At 33.3% G+C, this 17,117-nt stretch overlaps 4 protein-coding genes across 5 annotated transcripts; 1 reads left to right on the forward strand and 3 right to left on the reverse strand.

The window, feature by feature from the left end:
• Positions 1-313: 313 nt before the first annotated feature.
• On the reverse strand, positions 314-2,141 carry LOC145223335 (polyadenylate-binding protein 1-like). Its single transcript, XM_080089760.1, has 4 exons — positions 1,706-2,141; positions 915-1,115; positions 731-797; positions 314-640 (listed from the first exon to the last, which is right to left on the reverse strand). Exons 1-4 carry the CDS (start codon positions 1,790-1,792, stop codon positions 441-443), a joined length of 555 nt encoding a protein of 184 aa, XP_079945886.1. The 5' UTR covers positions 1,793-2,141; the 3' UTR covers positions 314-440.
• On the reverse strand, positions 1,828-5,322 carry LOC145223332 (kelch-like protein 23). 2 transcript variants are annotated; one of them, XM_080089757.1, is made up of 7 exons: positions 5,206-5,322; positions 4,866-5,019; positions 4,572-4,786; positions 3,852-3,995; positions 3,116-3,191; positions 2,411-2,510; positions 1,828-1,887 (listed from the first exon to the last, which is right to left on the reverse strand). In XM_080089757.1, exons 1-7 carry the CDS (start codon positions 5,245-5,247, stop codon positions 1,878-1,880), a joined length of 741 nt encoding a protein of 246 aa, XP_079945883.1. In that variant the 5' UTR covers positions 5,248-5,322; the 3' UTR covers positions 1,828-1,877. The 2 variants fall into 2 exon arrangements, with proteins under 2 accessions (XP_079945883.1, XP_079945882.1); XM_080089756.1 differs by lacking the exons at positions 1,828-1,887; positions 2,411-2,510 and adding an exon at positions 2,721-3,049.
• A 1,885-nt stretch (positions 5,323-7,207) lies between these two features.
• LOC145223316 (kelch-like protein 2) lies at positions 7,208-16,111 on the reverse strand. Its single transcript, XM_080089732.1, has 12 exons — positions 16,001-16,111; positions 15,259-15,382; positions 14,904-15,057; positions 14,630-14,844; positions 14,266-14,409; positions 13,762-13,837; positions 13,603-13,703; positions 12,258-12,456; positions 11,449-11,586; positions 8,500-8,658; positions 8,253-8,397; positions 7,208-8,066 (listed from the first exon to the last, which is right to left on the reverse strand). The coding sequence occupies exons 1-12, from the start codon at positions 16,060-16,062 to the stop codon at positions 7,949-7,951; spliced, it is 1,635 nt and encodes a 544-aa protein (XP_079945858.1). The 5' UTR covers positions 16,063-16,111; the 3' UTR covers positions 7,208-7,948.
• Positions 9,563-11,578, forward strand: LOC145223331 (uncharacterized). Its single transcript, XM_080089754.1, has one exon. The coding sequence runs from the start codon at positions 9,888-9,890 to the stop codon at positions 10,836-10,838; it is 951 nt and encodes a 316-aa protein (XP_079945880.1). The 5' UTR covers positions 9,563-9,887; the 3' UTR covers positions 10,839-11,578.
• Positions 16,112-17,117: the final 1,006 nt, after the last annotated feature.

Here is a 17,117-nt window from a genome sequence, read left to right on the forward strand (position 1 = left end):
CTTGCAAAACTGAATACAGGGTGGAATATTAAGAGTACAAATCATCACATGAGATTCATAGTTTTTTCATGGCAGGAAACATGTCATTGGTGTAGTACAACAAGATTTACAATCAGAAACATAGTATCAGAAAAGTGCAATGAAAAAATGAAGACACATGCAGCTGAAGAAGTAAAAAAAATTGAAATGTTTTTACACTTTTAGCAAAAACTTTTTTTTAGTAAACAATGAATAAAATGAATAATGCCACCAATTGCAATAAGAGAAAAAATATTTTTAGAATATCATCTTACAGTTGGAATATAAGTAAAAACCCTCAACTCATACATTGATTTTTAAAATGTATCTAAAAAATACACAAATACAGCTGTTTCTTCTTCTAGTTAAATAAAACTGGAACATGTTGTAGCAGCCACAACTGGTTACACAAACTAGGTATGTTAGGCCTGTTGTGATTGTTGGGCAACTTTATATTGATGAGCCTGTAGAACAGCAACTGCCTCTTCAACCTTATCCATTAGCAATTTGTGAGATTCTAGCATGTGAAGAAGCTCAGAGTTGTCAAATACAAGCAACATGCCAGTGATCTTCGAAGCCAAGTCTGGATGGATATCCTCAATGAGAGGATAAAGACGTTCACCTACAATTTTAGTAATTTATACCTTTTATATAAGTTTAATTTACCACCATTTTATTAAAGCACTTGGTTTACCCAACCAACATAACTTACCAAGCATTTGTTTCTGTTCATGTGGATGAGCTGAAGCCAACATGATGGCTGTAAGTGGTTCTTGTTCCTGAAAATGCACATCAAAAAGTGCATTAAACCTTTACACAATGACCAACTGACGTAAGTAAACAACTCAAACTAATACATTTTTTCGTTGCACAAAATAGAAACAAACTTCTCATACACTTATAGTGGTGGTCATTGTCTGCATGTTTAGGTCTGTTACATGGGCTTGAAGGTCTTGTCTTTTTTGGGCAAGGCCAACATACACTGGCTTGGAGCCAACAATACGACCATTCATTTGCTTCACAGCATATGCAGCTTCCTTAGGTGTACTGAAGGCAACGAAGCCAAAGCCGCGAGACACACCATATTTGTACATAATCTGCAAGTATAATGCAAGTATACTTTGTATGGTAATAGAGAAACAAAAGCATCACTTATTAACTTAAAACTACATTTGAACAATGCTATGTCAGTCAATAATTTATACCAGTGTGGTCCAATATTCATTTTGTTCCTTAATAATAAAATTCGTTAACTTACTCTGCGGCCCAAGGGCAAGGTCTGAAACTTTTGCAGGTAAAACTTTTTTCTGGCTCAAACATAAGATTGACTATACACCAGTTTCAATCAATATATAATTATATTTTATCTTTTAAAGTTACATATCAAGTTGCAGCTGTTGACAACGTTCAGTTTCTACTCTGGCACAAAAATGCCGACTGCTTTATTGACACAAAAGCCTGTCTTGTTATGCGTCACAATACGAGATTTTGTCTTCACACTTTAAAGCATTGAAAACAAAAATTATAGCTGTCATTAAAATGTTGGACTTTTGTGGCCCAGGCAGTTGGACCACACCGATTTATATGTAAAATAAAATGAAATAATATGTTAGACTTGACTGCCAGTTACACTGCTTTACCATATCTAATGTATCTTATATACTTGTAAAACAATTGGTAACCCAACCTTGGTGCTTATTATAGTTCCATATTGCCTAAAAGCTTCATGCAGGTCCTCTCCATTGATGTATTCATCCAAATTTTTTACATACATGCAATTTTGTCTTTGTTGCGTAGACTCAAGTTGCAAATTATTTTGGGGCTTTTGTTTGTTTTGATCTCGGTGAACACCCAGTACCTCATTTGGGTCTGTTGCAAAACAAGGATTTTATGAATTTATAAAATTAGTACGATGGCTTTCCTATATTTGCAATTTAGCATGTTCAGGTTATTAGTGTACTGTTTGAGTACACATTTGTTTTTAACACTGAATGAGGTATTTCTTTTAAAACATGGCTTGGATCAAATACCATCTGACTCTATAACCAAGATGCAAGATCTAGAAGTAAATAATTTCAAACAATGTGGCTACTTTAGCGGAATTTATCCCCAAAGTTTTTTCTGATGCAGTTACAATTGAAAATGTTTATTATACTTAATTGTTTAATTACATACATGCAACGCTATAGCATCTATTTATGAATAAAGCACAGCAATGTTATTGTGGTTACCAATGTTCCTGGATATATGAAGATAGCATAATTATGTTGTTTTACCTTGAGTATAATACCACTACAACTCTGTTGTGGTTTCAGAATTTGTAGAATTGTATCTGTTTGTGTTTAAACAAAAACTTTTAGGTTTAAAAACACTCCTTAAAACAAAAGCATACCTAAAATTAATCTTGAGCCACAAGCACAAAACGATTCTCTGTTGTATGACTGTTTGGTTAAAGAGGGTTTTCCTGATGATGTTGCTGGTTGTTGTTTTTTCTGTAACAGTGTCAGTCAAAATTACCTAAAAGACTATAAATTCAACAATTGATTTTTTTTTCTACAGGGATGCATACATATAAAATGTAACTTAGCCAAGTATGCCAATGTAACTAAAAGGTCAAGCACTTCAGCCATTTTTTTTCACTATAGACCAACTATTTAACAGTTATTAAGCAATATTTTTTTACACCGAATGTTGTTTTTTACTGAAAGATTTATGATTTAAATCTCATTTCTTCAGGATTTTTATATGAAGACAGTCTATTCACATATGAAAGAATAAAAAATACCCACACATAAGACAGATGCATAAATGTGTCCAACATGTTTTCATTTTCAGCAGTTTCGTTTTTAGTGCATTTTTATTAATAGAGCAGTTACAACAGGCGTATATCAAAAGTGGAAATGTGATTTACCACATTCTTAAAAAAATCTTGGAACCTGCATAGATGACTTTGCAGTGACATCATAATCAACACAACTTTGTTTTGAATGTTTTTGAGTAATCTTAATAAAATCTTCAGATTGGTTAATAACTACACGAACAAAAGTGTGGATTATTAGTATTTTAAAAACATTCAATGAAAACAAAAAAGAATTACCATTAAGTTCTTTGCTCATCTTTAGTGCAGCTTTAGTCAACAGGTTTAAGCAAACCAAATTGTTTTTCACCAGATTCTGTGCAGTAAAAAAAACACTCAGTGACAAGCAACTACTATCGTATATGAGCTGTTACTGCCAGGCATAATAACACACTTACAGAGATCTTCTGGCCATTGCATTTTTGTACATACGTTTTAACACTCTATGCAGGTCGCTTTCATCAGGGTAAATAACACTAAATGCACGCAGTACCAAGCAAAAAGTAAAAAAAGAACTAAACACAAATAAGTTCAAACCCAATGAAAACACTGAGCGATAATGATTTATTAGGCCTCTAATCTTTAAGCTGGTGCCTGTAGAACGCCACACGCAACTAGTATCATGTTAATATTAAACATTGTTTTTCAGGTTGAAGTAGGAAGTAATTTTAGTCACAATGGGTGATTTCTCTATATCTAATACACATGATCGTTTATTCAATCAAACATAGCTGTCTTCAGTACACAATTTTTTTTACACCAAAGCCTTGCAATCTTTTTCAAATGTTGTAATAAACCCCAAAAATTTACAGCAAGAGTATCAAAGAACTTTTATGTTACATGAAATTTGAAAATTTGTTGTCCTAATTTAGAAGTGAATCTAAATGTGTGCCAACAACAATAAAAGCAAATCTAAATGGATTTGTCCACAGGCCACCAATGTGATTACAAAATTATTCACTCTTATTAGACATACCGTTTTGTGTATATGATCCATAAAGTCAACTGACATTAATGAAAGGTCAAGTAGAGAAAAAAGGTCCGGAAATAATTTCTCACGTTGAAGAAGATTATGATTGACCCATTGCACAATCCCACTAAAAACAGCTTCCTCACAAGTCTATACGTAAACACAGAAAATTTGCTAAATTTTCAGTCCTGCATTTCAAAAGCCTTTCCACACACATATCGAAAATTAAGTGTAGTTAACCAATTGTGTAGTTTTTTTGTGAAATAAACACAAATCAACTTAATATACTTGTACAGTATTACTTTTATTGATTTACGAAATACATATACTATTAGATATAACTAATATACAATTGTTACAAAAATACATTGCTCTAATTTATTCAATGCTGAAAAGAGTTGAAGAAATTACAAAATATACCCAACTTCTTCGAAAATTTAAAATGGGAAAGCTAGAGGCACAATTATTTTTATTATTCTAAAATTATGCTATTTATTTAAAAATCTGTTTTAAATCTGAAGCTTCTATGAGAAGATGTATCCCATTACGGCAGATGGGTAAATTATTAAAAAAACTCAAAGTTAACCATTTCTGGGATACATTGGCTTACCTTGTTAGTCATATTGTCATATTGAAAACGGTATGTGTCAGGCACAAAACAGAATTCGTAGATACAAAACTAGTGGCAAAGCAAACAAAGAAATATAAAACATAAATCATACATACGTTGTTTCTGTTTTCAAGAATAGAAGATACATTGTCTAAATCAAGTTGCTTAAAATCTTCTTGTTGTATCACAGCTTCAAAGTTTTCCATAACTGTTTGGTTTATTTTGTCAACTAAATCATCCAGGTTGTATTGCTGAGCATAAGCTCGGAGTTTCAAGCAGTTGTCAGCAGATACAACATTAAAAAGAAATTGACTGCATTTTGCTTTGAGAACTTTAAACAAATATAATTAACTTGAAACAAAATACATTTTAGTTTTGTCCATTGGTTCAGGTCTTGCATTTTAGAAAACCTTCAATTTCAGTGTATTCTGCATCATCCAAAACATCCAACATATTTTCTTCTGTTATTTCAATTTCACCGGAATAAATGAATTGAATAAGATTTGCAAGTCGCTGATGTGGAATCTGTAGCATCTTAACAATGCCTCCATATTTTTCTTTCATCTGCAAGACAAATAGTTTGTTTCAATTTTGATAGGACATTTTGTAAGCTAGTACCTGTATATAGCATTGTATTTAATGAGATTCAGAGCAATTACCATTTTGCACGCCGAGTTGGCAAATACAAAGCAATGTAAGAGATTTGTTAATTGCAAAGTTAAGACAAAAGTTTTGTAACCGTTACTGCACCTCAATAGTAAACATTCTTCTGAAATAGTTAGAAACAAGCATAACAACACTTTTATGAACTATAAATTGCTTTCCTTCTGACTCGAGAACCAAATTGCAAGTGGAATCTGCTGCATTTCGGTCACTACATAAACATGATAATTGTTTATTAGTGGTAAAAAATAACATTAAAAATTTATCAACCAGTTCAAAAAACCCAAACATGTATTCTTTTTGTACCAAGGATTTTCAAATGGCACCTAAGCATGGCACTGGAGATTAGATTTATATTCTCAATTATATGAAACAAGTTCTTGGTGCAAAATCCAACAAGGAAATATGTAAAATTGTTCATATATTTGTCTAAACTCTTCAGGAAAAGAATCCCTAAAAATGATGCAAATTATGCACACCTTAAATTCTGTACAATGAACAGGACATTTGTAATACAGTTAGTTCTGTACAAATTTACATCAAAAACTTACTTATTAAGTAGTTGGCCAACCAAGCTTGATGTCTCATAACACTATAATCAGTAGGTGCCATGGTTAATGTATGAAGTTGAACTAAATGGAAAAGATAAAGGTTTCAGTAATACACATTACAATTCTAAATCAGAGTATTAACCAATTCAATGTACAGTTCAAAATCATATATTTTATCAATGCTGTAGACACCAAAATAATTACAATTTTAAAAATAATGTTTGTAATTAAAAATATCCTAATCATTCCAATCCATGCACAGGGCCAGGTGCAATTATGGTTTTAGGACGTCAAACAGACAAGAACAGTAGTTTTCCGCTTAGTTAAGATGCAGTACAGCTCATAAACATACACCTCACGTTTATGAGGAACTATTTTGCAGTTACTTTCTCATCTCATACGGAAACCCCCATGTAGCAAACAATAGGTTTGCCATAGAAACTATATTAAAACCTTCAAATCGTTTGTAAAAACCTAAAAATACACTGAAAGATAATTCGAAACAACAAAAATATTTTTTTCCAATTACCAAAACTTTGGCAAAGATTCGCCACTATTCCCGACATCAGCTGTAAACAGTGAGAATTTTACCTTGGACGTGGTGGATTTTCTTAACTGCCTAAAGCAGGGCTACTCAAACTTTTTTGTTCTGTGACCCCATTTTAAAGCGGAAATTTCTACGCGACCCCTTGATTGGTATGATGTAAAGAAAGACTTATATTTTATATATATATACCGTCTTATGTCGCCTGAAAAGCTTAAATTCATTTCTACTTTGATACTCAGATTGGCATTCTTAGTTTTTTTGACGCCATAATCTATATTGTGACGCTTGTGGTATCTGCTTTTTCGCATTGTTTGTAAATAAGTCTAGTGCATATTGCTACTAGGGTGGTAATACTCTTTTAAGTTCTACAAAATGTGTTTAGAGCAGTTTAAATACATGGGAATGATGTTTCAACAATAAATATACGCACGTATACCATTTATTGCGACTCACATAATAACCCATTATGTTTCGCGACCCCAAAATTATATTACGCGACCCCAATTGGAGTCGCGACCCACAGTTTGAGAAGCACTGGCCTAGAGTGCAATATACTGAATACTGAAGTATACTGTAATTATTGATTATTTTACCGACAGTTTCCAGGCTAATTTGATTGGTTTCAACAAAACTTAAATCAGAAACTTGTTATTCCCACACAAAACTGAGAGTCAGCTTTTTATTTGTATTACAAGTGGATAAACACACATTTTTGTGCTGTTTAAATTGATCCAAGTTATTGCACAATAATTAAAATAGGCATAAGGCACAAATCTACTACGTTTCGCAAAAACAGTCGAGTCAAAAAATATGCATCATGAAATAGGCTATTGTTGCCAGGCATAACGTATAACAAAGTATTGCTCATCCAGCAGTTTTATTATCAATAATCGACGTTTCGACGTCCTATACAAGACGTCTTCATCAGGAAATGAACTTGCAGGACAAAATTCTTATATAACGAAGTGCAAAACACACACAAAAATAGCGATAAGAAGATCTAAAACCATGGAAATAAATTAAGTTGGAAAGTAAAACAAAAAGATGTTACGATCTACAGACGAAAGAGTCAACACAAAATGTATGGCCCTATGTTAGCATTAAGATAATAAATACCACGTCGAGTAAGTCGAGTTAAGCTGCAAACAGGTATAATTAACATTTTACACTAAAAAAAATCACATTAACTGTAAACATTAATGATTCTGCATTTAGTTTGTTATCACGTTACCTAAATACAAAGTTGGTTAAAAGTATTCAGTGATTCATCAAAAGTCATAAACAAAACTTTTCTAAATATTCTTAAAATTGCAACAAGCATAGGGGTAAATCACTATATGCCAGGCCCATTGAAGGTGTGATATGAAATCAGCCAGTCACCAAGCATTGCCATATGGCAAGGCGTAGGCTAGAAAAATCTTGCCTGCAGTGGGATTCGAACCCACATACACATTTGTAAGCAGGAAAGTCTATTTTGTTATTTCTAGCATTATTGCAGTTACAAACTGGTAGTACCTGAAGAATAAAAGCTAGATGCACCTAAGAACATTTCTAACATTGTGTTGGGCCAAACTGATGCAAAAAATACTATAAAAGCAACTCGTATATGTCCCCACCATTGACTATCATTTTACAGTTGAAACTTGATTTCATGTAAATGCTTTCAGATTTTTTACTATTAATTTGTCCAAAATGTTGGGATATGAGTCGAGTCAAGAATATAACAACATGTTTAAATTGCAACAACAGTAGCAGAAAAAGCTGGTGTTAAAGTTTCAAAGGCGATTGTCCAAACATCTAAAGTTGGGTCATACACTTCAACTGATTTCCACTTGTTTTTGCCATCCCAACTACAATAAGACAAAACAAGTTCATTTCTACACACCGTACTATCTTGTACTCATAAATCTTACTTTACTTTACAAATTACCACTAAGAGTATGATCCTACAAAACTGTTTCTCGTCTATTACTTGTTCAGATATTTATGTGTCTCTTGTGTTAAAATTTACACTTGATCTATAAAATCAACTTTACCCTCCAACAACAAAAATCTTGTTTTCAATAACACAGGCAGATGAGCCGGAGCGCTCAACATTGAGAGATGCAACATATTGCCACTTATTCAGCTTTGGATCAAATTTTTCAACTGTTTTTAACCGCTTATCACCATTACGACCCCCTGTCAAATAACAAGACATAAGTGCAATGGTAATATTTGAAAGAGAGTTGTAAATCCATTTTTTGTCACTGCATGTTTCTGTAAAACCACTAAATGACTTACCTATTGCATATATTTTTCCCTTTAATACCACGCTTGCCAAATGGTTTCTGGCCTGATTAAGAGAAGCAATTTTATTCCATGAACCAGTGGTTGTATTGTGACATTCACATGAAGATATTTGTTCGTCATCATTCATGCCTCCGATGCAGTAAAGTGAATCTGCAAAAGAGCAGACCAAATGAATAAGATAAACGTTTACACAAAATATTTACATGACTATAATTTGTTTTTCCTAAAGTTATTAATATATTGTGATCATTTTTGTCCACTGTCTTTTCACTTTATCATGTTTTGCATTTATGAGTAATACATACAGGTAACACATACACACATGAAATTTGAGCATTCACCTGTTGGCTTTAACAAGATTTCAAAATTTTTGAAAATATTGTTCGAAATTCTGCTAGAAAGATCAAATAATATTACGTACACTAATAAGGTCACTCCTAACCACATTAAGTTGACCTGCAGTGACAGCAACTTCTCACTGTGCTGTAGCCAAACTGAAGATTACCGCTTCATGATGTTTGAAATCTAGTTTAGTGACATGCAGGTCATGCTTGTGCAGTTGATCAATTAAGAAGTTTATTGTTTGAAAACAAGTAACCTTATACCATGGGTGGGCAAACTTTTCAGTACTAGGGTGGCATTTAAAAGTTCTCAATTTTATGGGGTCAGCCGGTTCTTTCACAAAAGTCTTTTTTTCAGCCGGTACAGTTACAAAAGTCATATTTTTTGGCAAATAAACTGATTATTTTATAGATACAGCAGAACTTGCCACACTAAAAAAAAGCAGTTGTTTAATGACTTACTTATACTTATGATGCAACAATTTAATTTTCAGACAAACAATCACAAAAAGGCGAAAAATTGCTACAATTATAAAAATTAACACTATGTATAACAGTTACCAGTGAACTTGACCATAGCACATTATGAAAAACAAACAAACATATGAGTACTTGGATCTCAAAATTCGGTGTATATTCTCATAAAATTTTGTGATATGGTTCTCTTGAACGGTGTGAACGGGCTGAATCCCTCTACTGGCGGCATGGTATATGTTAGATTAAAATTTGTCCCCAGCTGAATTTAAAAGTTGTTATTTTATTTATGCCTCACTGAGTTTGATGCATGACTGATTTTGCCATGTGGTAGTGTGCCAAGGTGTCAGTTAAGTTCTTGACCTTGTGTTAGTGTTTAGTTGCAGTTGGTGTGTGCAGTGGTAGTTGACTTGATGTTTAGTCTGAATGTGTTTATATGTCAACTATTGTATGTTTATTCTGCAATTATGTTTATTAATGTTCTGTTTTAATTCTATTTGAATAAGCAATAAGAATCAGTTTTGAACATTGGTAGCAGAGGATGGTTACTGGCAAGGCTCAGTGATGGTTTGTGAGTTGCCTCCAAGATTTGGTGATGGCACCGCTTATTCCAGTTGGAGGAATAAAGTTGAAATGTGGCAGTTGGTCACACCTGTTCCAAGGAAGGAGCAGGCAATTCTGGTTGTGCTTGAATCGTTGGAGGGCAATGCTAAGGCAGATAGAGCTGTATCTGTGTTGAGAACAAATTTTTTGCATCATGAAAATGGGATGGAGAGATTGCTCACCCATATGGATGCCGCTTTCGAATGTGAAAAGGTAGATGAAGCATACACCGCTTACACAGGCTTTTCTAGTTTTTTAAGAAACGAACATAAATCTAGCAATTCAACCAGAAGTTGGATTTGTGATTCGACTATGCATTTGGCACATGCTTGTCCACATAATGATGAACCATGTTGTTTGAAGGATGATGTCATAGATGTTTCTGCTGATATTGACCAATGCGAGGAAATTGAGATGACACTAGCAACTGATCTATCTTACAGTAGCATGTCGGTGGTTGAGTGTTCACATTCTGTCAAATTGGATACTGCATGTACTAAAGCTGTATTTGTTGAAGTTTTGGGACAAGAGGGGACAGTTGTTACAACTCAACATGAAGGGCGCTTTGTTAAAGCTCATGTTTGTCAAGAGCAGTTGGCAATCAAGAAAGTCTTGGATCAGTCTGGTCAACATAGGCCGACTTCTTGCACTGAAAATGATTGTAAAGATTTACATAAGATTGAAGACCCTACATCACAAGCACATATTCCAGATGATTGTTGTGATGTCACGACCGAAGAAAAACAGATTGATTTTGATGCTGGAAATGATTTGACCTTTTTACCAGAAATAGTTGATAAAGTTTATCATTCTGATGTTTATACTCAAGCAGTAAAGAAAGAGGAACTTAAAAGTTGGAAACAAAGGAAGAAAAGGTTTTCATGTTTGAAAAGAACAATCACAGCATTTTAAGTATGTTGACGTCAAACCAGAAAGCAGGCTGGATGGAATTTCGTTAATTTATCTTTGCTTTCTCATGTTTTTCTGGGGCTTTTGTTCGCAGCTAATCTTTGTCAATCTATATCTACCATCTGTGCAAATTTTATCCAAATCCATCAAAAATTTGACGGAAAAACGAGTCGGACAAACTTTGGGTAAAAAAAGCATTATAGGGGGCTAGCAGGGTAAATAGTTGGGTTATCAACACAAACAAAGTGGGATGCACATCTACATAACTATATCTACCATCTGTGTAAGTTTCATCAAAATCCATTAAACATTTGATGGCAAAACGAGTTGGACAAACTTTGGGGTAAAAGGGGGCTAGCGGGGTAAATACTGGGTTATATTACAAGAAAAAAATAATGCAAAAACAATTATGACTCCATCTTATCTACATGTTATGTCAGGTTCATGGTAACATGGTGGAGAGTCAAGGGCACAATTGTTTAAGATTTCTACACGTATTTGGGAATTAAGAGTAATTCTGAGTATTTTTCTTCTTACCCATCATGCGAAATTTACTGCTTGAGGGTGATTAAGCAATTAAGTACTGGTGTCTTGGAATTCTTACCAAACTTACCTGCATAAACAGCAATCCCATGGCTGCCTCTCGCATGTAACATGTCTTGTATTCTTGACCACCTTTTATTGTGGATGTCAAACTTTTCACAACTTGACAAAGTTTTACCATTATAACCTCCAGTGACATAGATGTGATCTGTAGCAACATAATAAACAAAATGTGTTTAAGTATTCAGTTTGCCAAACTAGTGCATTGCAATCATTGGTTCTTATCCTTTTATTATTGTTACCCCTGAGAACAACAAAATTTCATTTACCCTCTTCCCAAAAAACTAAAATACAAAACACATTAGAATGATATCTAGGAACTAAAAAAAATGATAGTTAATTACACCAAAAATGTCAAAATACTCCTTTTGAGGGTTATTACTACAGGTTAAAAAAATCACTTAATGAGTTATACTCTTAAGAAAGAATGCTTCAAAGCACACTTGGAACTATTCTTACTGGTGTATTGTGGTATTATGATTGAAACTACTGTTTTAACAAAAATTGTAAGAACTTGATGGTTTCTAAGGATGTTAAAAAGGTGTGTAACTTATGTTTCATGATGTCCACTTCTACTTCCATAATCAGAGATTTTATTTTGTTAAAGTTCATGCTTCGCATCAGTCTTGACATTTTTATGTTAAAAGTCTTAACTTTAAAAACTTGTCAACCCCAAATTTGAATTCCATAAGCTATACTGGACTATTTATATCTGTGGTTGGACATACCATCATTCTTTTTCATAGTTGCAAATCTTTGTTCAGCTGAATGTGTAAATGCAATTAATGACACTTAGTCACTTACATGGAGAAAACCTACCTTTAACACAACCTGCTGCACAATTACAACGAGCTTCAAACATATCTGGTATTGCAACCCATCTTGTCTGTTCATTCAAGTGCAGCATTTCACCACTTTGGTAAGGATTTGTACCAGGTATATCTTTAGCCCCTCCAATAACATACACTTTACCTTTGACTTTGACAGAGGATGCGTCACATCGTTTTTGCTTTAGTTTCTGTTTAAACAAACATTTAGCCATTTTTTTGTCACTGTACCCACAAAAACCAACTGTAGCAACAAGACTACAAAATCCATAAAAAATTCTCATTACAAGTGAATCAAAGATATTAGTCTTGAGCAAAGGGTTTAATCAGTTTTTCGCATTGTACTATTATACAAAGTAAACAAATAATGAACAAACAAACTTTATATATCACAGGGAGGGTGTTTTTTCTTTATGCAGTATACGTACAGTGCTGTAAAACTAGTGTTTTGATATTTTACACCATGCACAACAAATGCAATAAATGTGTCTATTTAACCAGCATTCAATTGGATCCCTAAATTTTTTCTTAGAAAAGACAACAGCTATAACCTTTTCAAACAAAGCAACAAACAGTATAAATAAAAATAGGATAAATCAATATCGATAGGGATTCGTTATTAGGCTAAATTTGAAAACCTCTAAAGGTGCATTTAATACATGTTTGCAATTGCATGTCCAATTTAAAGATTAACCACATACACCAGTTTTTATGTTTACATCAGATTTATATTGTTGATTTAGTTTGTAAGTAGGTCCCCGATGTTACACGTCTTCCAACAACATTATTGTTTCTGCAAGCAGAAAGCAATGTATACTAAAACATATGTACCTGAAAATTGGTAATAGAATCAAGTGAGTGTTGTAATTTTATGTTTAGAAAAAAACTAGAATAGTGGTTTTCCTATACACATCATATTTAAAATGTATCACATATACCAATTACTATATTTATAATGGATTTATATTTAGCACCTACATTTCATTGGGTCCCTATCTTGTGGACCTAAAATATTGAACAACAAAAATAAAAAAGGAACAAACACTGGGGCCTAAGGCTAGGTGAACTGAAGTCAAAGCTTACAGTGACCCACTTTACATAGTTGGTTAAAGATCTATCACAAATATAAATTTCAAATGTTTAAAACACTCTTTTTTTGACAAAACAGGAGAAATAAACCCCCATTAAAAGCAAAGAAAAAAGATAAAATTATTGATGGATGCTTGGGTAAGTGGATTTTTTTACAGTAAACTAGAACAGCAACGTTACAAAATGGTTTTGGTTTCATTCGCACATATATTTAAATAGATGAAAAAATATATGTAAAACAATCTTACTGGAAATTGCCTTGCTTGTTTGGTAGTGACATCATAAACAACACAATCCCGTTCTGTATTTTGTCCACCAACAAGAAGAATTTCTTTGGATTGGTTTTCACCTTACAGAAATGTACACTTAACATGTATATCACCAATACAAAAGCAAATAACAAATACCAGCTTGTTTTTTATTCATTTTCAGTGCAGCTTGGGCAAACAGATCTAAGCAAACCATGTTGTTTCTCACTAACTCCTGTGGAGTAAAAAGCATTTGGTTAAAAACTACTGTTACAACAGTACTGAACACTGATAACTCAACAGGCCACATTTTTAAAGAAACAGTTCACTTGTGTTAAAATCAGTTGGTAAAGTGATATGTTATAATTTGTAGTTGTAAAATAGACTAGGTGTTACGAGTGCACAAATACCAACCCATAAAAATAGGACTAAAAATTCCCCTAGCCAATAATAAACCATTGTCGCAAACTTAATTTGTCTCTAAATTTTAAGCTTGGAGTAAAAAAAACAAAAACAAACAATGGCAAACACATTGTGTGACAAGAAAATATCACTTTGAGTATATTTCAAAAGTGCATTTGTATTGATATTTATAAATACAAATAAGTTTTGACTATCACCAGCAATTAGACTGAGTAAATTTACTGGAAGTTGTGCAATCACCTGTTCATAAACTTTATCCAAAAAGTCCACAGACATTAATGACAGATCAAGTTGTGAAAATAGTTTCACAAACAATTTATCACGCTGCGCAGGGTTATGCTTGACCCATTGAATAATTCCAGTAAAAACAGCTTCCTCATGAATCTGTATTTAAACACAAAACAACCCAGCTGTTAAATTTATTGTCAGTAGCCTTTTAACAAACAAAACAGATAAAGAACACACTATGAAAAGAAAGAAAAAAAATCTGTTTTAAAACTAATGCTTCTTTAGGTAAGAGATGTAGTTTCATCATGAATGATTTTTAGGCAGTTTTTAGCAATAAGTAAGTGTAAAAAAAAAATTCACGGTAATAGATACTTACTTTATTTCTGTTTTCTAAAATTACAGACACATCATCAGCATCAAGTTGCTTAAAATCTTCATGTTGTACAACATCGTCAAAACTTTCGGAAATTGACTGGTTTATTCTGTGAACTAAATCAGCAAGGTTGTATTGCTGAGCATAAGCTCGAAGTTTCAAGCAGTTGTCAGCAGATACAACATTAAGAAGAAACTGACTGCATTTTGCTTTGAGAACTTCAAACAAAATACATTTTAGTTTCGTCTATTAGTTAAGGTCAAGCATTTAATGAAACCTTCAATTTCAGTGTATTCTGCATCATCCAAAACATCCAACATGTTTTCCTCATTTATTTCTATTTCACCAGAATAAATGAACTCGATAAGCTTTTTGAGTCGCTGATGTGGAACCTTTTGCATTTTAACAATGGTTTCATATTTCTCTTTCATCTATTAAACAAATATTTTGCTACCATTTTTTATGGTTTTAAGTTTGTAAGATGAGGAACAGGTGTAGGACATCGTATTTCATGAGCCATAAACATTATACAGTGCCGTTCGCTACTAAAGAGCACATCGATAAATGCAAGGGTTTGGTTAACTACAAAAATTTATCTTTCAGGGTAACCAAATTTGCAACAGTAACACCACCTCAATGGTAAACATTCTTCTGAAATAGTTGGAAACAAGCATCAACACACTTTTATGAACTTTAAATTGCTTTCCCTCTGACTCCAGCACCAAATCACAAGTGGAATCTGCTGCATTTCGGTCACTACATAAACAAGATTTTTTATTTGTTGTGGAAAACAGCGGTCATGTAAAAAAATAACCACGATTCATAAACCAAACATTTCTTACTTTTGATCTGGCATTTACAAATAACACATAAACATGCTGCTGCTAATGGTTACCATGTGGTGTATTTATCCACCTGAAATATGTTTATTTTAATAATATCCTCTTCGTGTAAAATAAAACATGGGAATATTTTGAGCTAAATTCATCATGACAAGTACAGTATTTTACGGACCATAAAGTGCACCCGATTATAAGGCGCACTGTCAATAAATTGCTTCGATTAGTTTTTTGTTCATACATAAGGTGCATCGGGCTATAGAACGCAACGTATTTTAAGGAGTATGGGTTACCGTATAACACTCATTAAACAAAGCAATTAAGCACTACTTGGTCCATACATTAGGCGCACCGGCTTATAAGGCGCAGGATCAATTTATGAGGAAAAAAAAGGATTTAAGTTGCACCTTATGGTCCGTAAAATATGGTAACCTAAATATCCACATCAAGGTTTCCAACTATGAATAAGAAATTTGTTGTACAGTATTAAAATTTCACTTTACTTTGTCATGAAATCAAATAAAACAAAACATACTCATTTAGTAGTTGACCCAACCAAGCTTGATGTCTCATAACACCATCAACAATAGGTGCCATGGTTGCTGTAGAACCCAACACAAAACCTAAAACATTTCAAGTTTCTGAAAAGTACTACAACAAAAATATGATTGATCCATGCAACATTCAACAAAATTTGTAAATATTTGTTTCATACATATTTGGCTCCTGACACTGTTTTGCAATTTTTGGTACAAAAACAACTAGTATTTGTATATAATTGGGTAAGTAGACCAACGTGGTCATTTGTAAGACGTAATTTTAGGCTCGAATATTTTAGCAAAAATAGAGTCACATTTTACAACCGCTGGTTACTTTGTTCTATTTTAAATAAGGTTACACTTGTAGTAAAAAGATGCAAACAGTTGAAGATCATAAAGTTTCACCTCACCTATTTTGCGGAACTATTTCGCAGTCACTTTGACACTTTCTCTTGTCCAAGGGAAACTCCCGCAAAGCAAACAAAAGTTTTGCCACAGAAATCATTTTCAAAATCTGTGAATCGTTTGTAACAATCTAAATTCAATAAAAATGTAAACAAAAAATTTAATTTCTTTAATTTATTGGAAGAAAAGTCACAAGTACCAGTTTTTTTGCAAAGATACGCCACAATTTACAACACTACTGTAAACAGAGAGAGCGCAGACTGCAGATGCATGGCGCCGGGACACCGGCAAAAAAATTAGCAGAACGCAGGGGGGCAATTCTGTTGCAAAATATTGCGGGGAAATTTTTTTGTAGAATTTGATGTCGTTATAACAATTGTTAAAATCGTAATGACGTCACATTACGCCAACACAGTTTAAAAAATGGGTTGGCGTACTAAAAAACAAGGCCATTAAAATCAGTTTCGCGCACATTTGAGTACATTCTATCAAATTAATGTGGCAAGACCCCCCCCCCCCCAACCAAAATTTTAGGATGTGCGCCCGTGGCAAGAGGGTAAGTTTTGACACATACATGCTTACGTGAATGGATTACAATGCCAAGTAATCATGTACATATGGAGGAACAAATAACCAACAGAACAATTACATTGCCTTTAATCTGAAACACTCTAGGATTTACAAAAAACTCGTTATACGTGTAACACT

Source organism: Phallusia mammillata, chromosome 4, assembly GCF_965637545.1.
Source record: "Phallusia mammillata chromosome 4, kaPhaMamm4.hap1.1, whole genome shotgun sequence".
NCBI classification, from domain to species: domain Eukaryota; kingdom Metazoa; phylum Chordata; class Ascidiacea; order Phlebobranchia; family Ascidiidae; genus Phallusia; species Phallusia mammillata.